This window comes from Ursus maritimus, unplaced genomic scaffold, assembly GCF_017311325.1.
Source record: "Ursus maritimus isolate PB19 unplaced genomic scaffold, ASM1731132v1 scaffold_17, whole genome shotgun sequence".
NCBI lineage: Eukaryota > Metazoa > Chordata > Mammalia > Carnivora > Ursidae > Ursus > Ursus maritimus.
In genome coordinates, this window is record NW_024424119.1 from 48,095,528 (window position 1) to 48,104,134 (window position 8,607).

The 8,607-nt window shown below is 43.4% G+C and overlaps 1 protein-coding gene across 1 annotated transcript; it reads left to right on the forward strand.

Annotated features, from left to right (window-relative positions):
- Window positions 1–705: 705 nt before the first annotated feature.
- On the forward strand, window positions 706–8,340 carry LOC103670481 (olfactory receptor 1J4-like). The gene is given in 3 exon segments (XM_008698936.2): window positions 706–1,136; window positions 1,139–1,307; window positions 7,410–8,340. Coding segments are annotated over 3 exon segments (1,422 nt in total). The 5' UTR covers window positions 706–814.
- The last annotated feature ends 267 nt before the right edge of the window (window positions 8,341–8,607 follow it).

The following is an 8,607-nucleotide window of genomic DNA, read 5'->3' on the forward strand; positions in this document are numbered from 1 at the left end:
GCCAGGAACATGGTTGGTTAAAAACAAGTAAGAATGATTTTGCTCTTGGGGTGCTTAGGTGGCTCAGTCAGTTAAGTGTCTGACTCTTGATTTCAGCTCAGGTTATGATCTCAGGGTTGTGGGATGGAACCCTGTGTCAGGTTCCATGCTGGATGTGGAGCCTGCTTGAGATTCTCTCTATCTCCTTCCCTCTCTCTGACCCTCTCCTCCCCCCTCCTTCTAAAAAAAAGATTTTGATTTGGTTTCCACTAAAAGGAATCATGTTGGGCATTGAGGGTTGGTCTTGTACTTTGGCAACACTAGGGGATGATAGAAATTCAGACAGTTTTTTGAATTTTTTTTTTAGGAGAAAATAAGGATAATGCTAAGTGAAATAAGTCAAGCAGGGAAAGACAATTATCATATGTTTTCACTCATTTATGGAACATAAGAAGTAGGAAGATCGGTAGGAGAAGAAAGGGATAAAGAAAGGGGGGGTAATCAGAAGGGGCAATGAAGCATGAGAGACTATGGACTCTGAGAAACAAACTGAGGACTTCAGAGGGGAGGGGGTGGGGGAATGGGATAGGCTGGTGATGGGTAGTAAGGAGGGCACGTATTGCATGGTGCACTGGGTGTTATACGCAACTAATGAATCATGGAACTTTACATCAAAAACCAGGGATGTACTGTATGGTGCCTAACATAATATAATAAAAAAAAATTATTATTAAAAAAAAAAGAAAATAAGAAACCTCATTGTGGTGGCTATTATCAACTCCCAAAGTCTCTGACATTTCCTTATCCCTTCAGCCCCAGTAGACAGAAGAGGAGCATGAGGCTGGAAAACCAGAGCAGTGTGCCTGAGTGCCTCCTCCTGGGGCTCCCCAACCAGCCAGAGCAGCAGGGCATGTTCTTTGCCCTGTTCCTGGGCATGTACCTGACCACGATGCTGGGGAACCTGCTCATCGTCCTGCTGATCAGGCTGGACTCTCACCTCCACACCCCCATGTACTTCTTCCTCAGCCACTTGGCCCTCACGGATATCTCCTTTTCATCTGTCACAGTCCCCAAGATGCTGATAAACATGCATACTTGGGATCAATCCATCCCCTATGCAGGGTGTGTAACACAGATGTATTTTCCCGTATTTTTGTCTGTATTGATAATCTCCTTCTTGGAGTGATGGTGTATGACAGTTATGTGGCCATCTGCCATCCTCTATACTACACTACCATCATGCGAGAAAACCTGTGTATCTCACTAGTGGCTGTGCCCTGGTTATTCTCGTGTAGCAGTGCAATGTCCCACACCCCCAGCCTGGCCCGGCCCCATGTCCTTCTGTGCTGACAACACTATCCCTCATTTCTTTTGTGATCTTGCTGCTCTGCTCAAATTGTCCTGTTCTGACACTTCCATCAATGAGCTGGTCATCTTCACTGTGAGGGCACTGGGAATCATCATACCACTGACAGACATCCTGATCTTTCATGTCCTCATTGGGGTCTCCATCCTGAGGATTTCCTCTACTAAGGGGATCTGTAAAGACTTGTCCACCTGTGGTTCCCACCTCTTTGTGGTATTTCTGTTCTATGGGACAATTATGGTTTTGTACATTTCCCCATCATCAAACAACTCCAATGACAAAGACATAATTGCTTCAGTGATGTACACAGTGGTCACCCCCATGCTTTTTTTTTTTTTTTAAGATTTTATTTATTTATTTGACAGAGGGAGACAGCAAGAGAGGGAACATAAGCAAGGGGAATGTGAGAGGGAGAAGCATGCTTTCCACTGAGCAGGGAGCCCGATGCAGGGCTCGATCCCAGGACCCTGGGATCATGACCTGAGCCGAAGACAGACGCTTAACGGCTGAGCCACCCAGGTGCCCCAGTGGTCACCCCCATGCTGAACCCCTTCATCTACAGCCTGAGGAACAGGGACATGAAAGAGGCTCTGGGGAGACTTTTTAGGAGGGACATCTTTTTCTTCAAGTGACAATCACCTCACCTTCTCAGTTTTTAGTTCACCAAATGGCACTGTCAGACATTCCTCTTTGGAATACTATGCAGAGGACCATCCTTTGTGGCTGCACTCCCAACAGCCACGAATGAAACTTCCTGTTGCTCCACAATCTTGCCAGCATTTGGTGTTGCCATGTTGAATTTTGGCTTAATGTTTTTCCCCTCTTGTCTGTAGGAAGGGAGCTAATCTACTGACTTCAGTGATTATCGAGTCCCTTCTACGTGTCCAGACCTGTGCTAGACAGTTGGGCAAAGAGAAAAGTCAACCTCTGGGGGTAGAGTAAATGAGCCTCATCATATCTGGGGGCAGACGTATGTGTTTAAAGATTGATGATTTTAGGAAGCTTCTGGACTGAGAGAGTCTTGAGCAGGACCTAGAAAATCACGCATTTTGAGAGATGGAGAGTATCTGAGGCAGCCATTTTAGCCATTACGGTGCTGGCAACTTTGTAACTGTGGATTGACATTGAGAATAATAGGGCAAAATGTGGATTTTCTATTATTTGTCAATTTTCTGTAGATTTAGTAAATTCTTTGCTGGAGTGTGAGGTTTCCTCCTCACATAATGGAATGTTAATGGAAACATTCCCATTCTAATCAACTATTATTAAAATCATATTTTACCTTCCCTGGACTCCTACTTTGACACGCTATTTAAATCTGAACTAGTGCACCTGGCTGGTTCAGTCAGAAGAAGAGGTGACTCTTGATCTTGGGGTTGTGAGTTCGAGCCCCACATTGGGTATAGAGATTACTAAAATAAATAAATAAATAAATAAATAAATAAATAAATAAACATCAATCAATCAATCAATCTGAACTGCTCCTACCCCTTCCTTGCTTTCTTGTATTCCATGACATTTTCCCCTAATTACCATGTCGTGGATTTTATTGTTTTGATTTTTGTGTTTTATTTTGTTGTGCACTGATTTGTTTTGGTTTTTGTTTGCTTCCTCTCCTTAAAATGTAAGTTCTGCCAGATGATGTATTTCTACTTTATTTATTGCTGTGCTCCATAGCCTAGATTGTAACCTTAATGAAGTCTTTAATAAATATTTATCGAAAAGGATGAATGAATGAATGAATGAATGAATTCATTTAATAATCTTCTGATGCTCAGTGCTCTGAAATTTAAAAAATTATTGGTGATAAACCCTAGCATATATTGAACATATCAGTAAGAACTGATAAGAACTCTAAGAACATTGCCTCATTTCATCCTCATAACAACTTCATGAGGAAGGTACTATCCCAATCCCACTATCCCCACTTTACACTTACAGACTGAATTAAACTTTTCAGGAGCTCATAGTAAGTGGCAGTGTCCAAACTCTTTTCTAGGAGTCTCTTTGTCAAGACACCATGGGGTCCATCCTTCCATTCTACCTTCTGAGCAAGGCACAGCTCCTGCCCTACAGAGCTTCTCCAGGTAGTGGGGGATCTGTGAGCTTCACAGGAGGCTGGCATGGGAGCCTTGCTCTCTGATAGAGGAAGTCTGTCCCTGACAGTCTTCCTCTATCTCTGTGTATACTTAAGAATGACTTTGGCCCCTCCTGCCAAAGAGAACCACCAGATCAGACAGAAGGAAGCCCAGAGTGTCACTGACATTCGAGACATTGTCCCCAGTGCTCCAGGGGCTCAGCCCCTCTGGTCCTTGCACAGTCTTCTCCCCAGGAGGCCAGCAGGAATTTTTTCAATTAGCTCACGATGACTGTTTCTCTATTGAAGATAATGGGTGTCTTCCCCCTGTGTTTTCTTTCTGCTGTAAAATAATAACCTTCTGCCCATTGTTCTGTTGCTGGTAAATAGACATGCAAGTCTGTGAAGGTCCTCAGGCCTGGGAGGCAGCATCTTGACCTGTGGCTCCTGGATCTCCTGGATAGAAAGCAAGGACTATGGTAACAGCCAAGAACAGAAGGTATCTGAGTTAACTGAGGACTAGCATAGGACAGAAGGGGCCAGGATTCTGCCCCTGTAAGTGTGTGTGTGTGTGTGTGTGTGTGTGTGTGTGTGTGAATATGAGATTAGGTGCATGTGTTCTGTGTATTTCTATACCTGTGTGTCACTGACATGCACAGAGAATTTCTACCTGGGATGTGCATCCATCAGGTAGAAATCTTTGAGCAATGTGTGTGCTTTAGAGGTTACATCTATGTTGTCTGTGTATTTTTTATGTGATTCTGTGTGTTGTGATTTGAATATCTATGACTGTCTGAGAGTACCTGCATGTCTGAATTTCTGTTATATGTTGTTTGTCAGTGCTTTGTACGATTCTGTGCATTGTGTTTTGTACATATGGCAGTGTGTTTATTTATGAACTTTGTGTGACATAGATTTGCACCCTGACAATCTACATCTAGGGCATGTAAGAGAGAAGAGAAAATCATCCAATAATACATGTGTTGGAGTGTGTATGTGTGTGTATGTGAGAGAGAGAGAGATTGACTATAGGTGTAGAGGTGTTGGTATTATGTTTAATAAACTCACACCTCTACTAAATTCACCCAGAAAGGATGGGGGGAAAGTGAGGGTTTACAACTCTAACAAAGCAACAAAGCAGTATTTGTGTGTGTGCACACGCATGTGCACACCTTTGAATGAACAGTCTCACTTTCTGATGTTCCTCCTGACTCAGACCAGAACCCAGTGAGTCACTTTCAAGGTCAATCGTCCTTAAGCCCCACTGGGGCTACCAGACTATGTGAGCTGAGTGTTCTGATAATGTACCCAGAGCCCTAAATATTTCTCACTCTGGCCTTTAGCATTGTCCATCTTTACACTTTGGAAGCAGGGTAGTCTGGTTACGTGTTCAAGTTCTGGTGTCTTTCGGAGCTGGTGGTTGCCATGCGATAGTTTTGGAGCCTTACATTTGATCTGAAGCCAGCAGTCTTAAATGTGAAAGAGGACAATAATAACATTTGTAAGATATTGTTTATAATAGTTTTATCTGTTTCAGGCACATAGTAAGCACCCAGTAAACAGTAGCCTGCTGTGTAATTATTCCCCTAGGGGAGGCTGACTTGACCGATTCTCCTCCATTCAGGTAACTCTAACATGGGAGGGTATGTTGTGTCAGTGGTAACAGCACACATGTGTAAGGATTCTGTCTCAAACCTTAGGTTATAGCTTCACTGTTGGGTATAGGTTACAGTGCCATTTATACACAAGGTGAAGGTTCCCTTCCTGCTGGTTTGCCCCCGATGCCACAGCACCACGTCCACATAGGGTTTTCTGGTTCCCTCCTGCAGCCCACCCCAGAGAAGCCAGAGGTCTTGACTGAAGTCCCACTCAGCAACTGTCAATGAACAGCCAGGCCTTAGTAGGGGAGTGAGGTGGTCACCTCCATCCTCCCAATGTCCTAGTGTCCCTGAGAATCCCCCTGGTCTAGAATACGAATCAACTACTGGATATGCTGCCCTGTGTGTGAATGGCAATTTCCTCCTCCAGATGTGTGGGTATCTGAACTCTGTTAGCCGCTCTCCCCGCACAGCAATGGGAAGGGTGTGCCTCTAGTGACAAGAGCATGTGAAGACTTGATCTGAGCTCAAGTTCCCCCACCACATACACGGCTTAAGTGACTTCACTTCTCATATTAGGAGAATGAAAAGACAAAGTCACTGTGTTCTCTCCTTTTTAGATACAATAGATATTGATTGCATATAACTGGAAGTATGTGAAGGTCATTTGCAAACTGTAGGCTGCAGGAATGAGTGATGGCAGACATCTGAGCTGGTGGTTGAGGTGATACTGAGGGCAGAAATCCTCTTTCAAACACTGAAACAGGTCTCAAAGGACTGGCTCTTCTGCTGAATTACAGAAGGGGACGAAGAGTCTGTTCAATAGGGGCAGAGAATTGAAGAAATGAGTAAAGAATGGTGGTTTCATTCATTTATGGAACATAAGAAGTAGGAAGATTGGTAGGAGAAGAAAGGGAAGAAGAAGGGGGGGGTAAACAGAAGAGGGAATGAACCATGAGAGACTGTGGACTCTGGGAAACAAACTGAGGGCTTCAGAGGGGAGGGGGGTGGGGGAATGGGATAGGCCAATGATGGGTATTAAGGAGGGCACATATTGCATGGTGCACTGGGTGTTATACGCAAGTAATGAATCATGGAACTTTACATCAAAAACTAGGGATGTACTGTATGGTGACTAATACAACAAAATAAATATTATTAAAAAATAAAGAGTAAAAAAATTATTAAAAAAAAAAAAAAGAATGGTGGCTCCAGCAGTTACTGGCTGTGTGACCATGGCTGGTTTCTCAACGTCTCATGGCTTCAGCACACACACACACTAGATGTGGTATACACATTTATATGCAACATATATGCACAAAAATCCCTTCATTTTGAGTGAAACTATTAGAATACCTACTCAAAAAATCTCAATTATATTAAGATCACTATAGGAATATAGGTCATGTCAATCAGGTAAATATTAATTCTAATAGGCATCACCAATCTTACAGCATCTACCAGTTTTCAGGTCCTAGGGCAAATGCTCAGGTGCTTCAGCACATACTTAGATCTGAGCCAGTTTGATTCACTAAAGATAAAAGCAGAGAAATGGATAAAACTAGAGATGAGTGAAGTATAATTTATTTTTTCCAAATCAAATAAAATATGCCAAGCTAAGTTCCATCAAGAAATTAACCCCAGGCTCTGGGGTGTGGGTCTCTGTGCTTTGCCTGAGAACGTGAGAGCCCATACAGTTAGAGCAGCTACCTGCTCCTTGCTAAGGCTGACCTCACATTTCTGGTATATTGAGTTTCTAAAGATTAACCCAGGATTTATCTGGACACTTACACTGGCATGAAGACATTAGATGACAATCTCTGTCCTTACTGTAGGAAGAACTCTGTTCTAATATCCTAACTCTCACTGAATCACTTAATTCCTCAAACTGTAAGGGCAGGCATTGCTCTGCTTACCCTGCAGAGGTGCACAGCAGGGCTAAGAGAGAGTCAGCTATGGAGACTAGCTAGAAAAGAGTGGGGTCAGAACCCACCAGAAGTCTAGTCATACACTGCTCTGAACCAGTGCTTGAATAGGCTACTCCTTACTTAGAATGTGAGCTCCCTGAAGGAAGGCCTTCTTTCTTGTTTCTCCAGGAAAGAATATGGTTATTCTTTATTAAGTTATTAAGTAAATAAATTAAGTAAATAAAGTAAATAAAGTTATTTAAATTATTAAGTAAATAAAGAAATTTCCTCTGTTACATTACAGGGGCTTTTCTGGGTCATTGGAGCTCTGACGGGGAGGGTGAGGATTCAGCCCACGGCAGGTGGGAAATATCCTGAGGAATTTCTTAGTAGAAAGTAAATAACCCTACTGTGATTGTCACTCTTCCTATTTTTCATCTGAAACATTCCCAATATTCCTTCAATCTAATCAGAGAGAAAAGCAGCATGAGGAGGGAGAACCAGAGCGGCATGTCCGAGTTCCTCCTCCTGGGGCTCCCCATCTGGCCAGAGAAGCAGGGTGTGTTCTTCGCCCTGTTCCTGGGCATGTACCTGACCACGGTGCTGGGAAACCTGCTCATCATCCTGCTCATCAAGCTGGACTCTCGCCTCCACACCCCCATGTACTTCTTCCTTAGCCACTTGGCCTTCACCGATGTCTCTTTCTCATCTGTCACCGTCCCTAAGATGCTGATAAACATGCATACTCAGGACAAATCCATCCCCTATGCAGGGTGTGTAACACAGACGTATTTTTTCATATTTTTTGGCTGCACTGATAACCTTCTTCTTGCAGTGATGGCATATGACAGGTACGTGGCTATTTGTCACCCTTTACAGTATACCACCATCATGAGGGAGGAGCTGTGTATATTTCTGTTGGCTGGATCCTGGTTCCTCTCCTGTGCAAGTGCCCTGTCCCACACCATCCTCCTGGCTAAACTGTCCTTCTGTGCTGACCACACCATCCCCCACTTCTTCTGTGACCTTGCTGCCCTGCTTAAACTCTCCTGCTCAGATACCTCCCTCAATGAGATTTTTATCTTCACTGTTGGGGGATTGGTCATTATCCTGTCATTTATTGGTGTTCTAGTGTCTTATGGCCGCATTGGGACCACCATCCTGAGGTTTCCCTCAATCAAGGGGATATATAAAGCCTTGTCCACCTGTGGCTCCCACCTCTCTGTGGTATTTCTATTCTATGGAACAATTATGGTTCTGTACTTTTTCCCATCATCAAGGAACTCCAATGACAAAGACATAATTGCTTCAGTGATGTACACAGTGGTCACCCCCATGCTGAACCCCTTCATCTATAGCCTGAGGAACAGAGATATGAAAGGGGCCATGGGGAAACTTCTCAGAATGGGATAGGCTGGTGATGGGTATAAGGAGGGCACGTATTGCATGGTGCACTGGGTGTTATATGCAAGTAATGAATCATGGAACATTACATCAAAAACTAGGGATGTACTGTATGGTGACTAACATAACATAATAAAAAATTATTATAAAAAGAAAGAAAATGAGAACAATCTAAAATTGATCATCTAAGCTTCCCCCTTAGGCAACTAGAGGAAGAAAGACAATACAAACTTAAAATACCAGCTCACATTGTGCCAATCCCCATCCCTCCTCGCA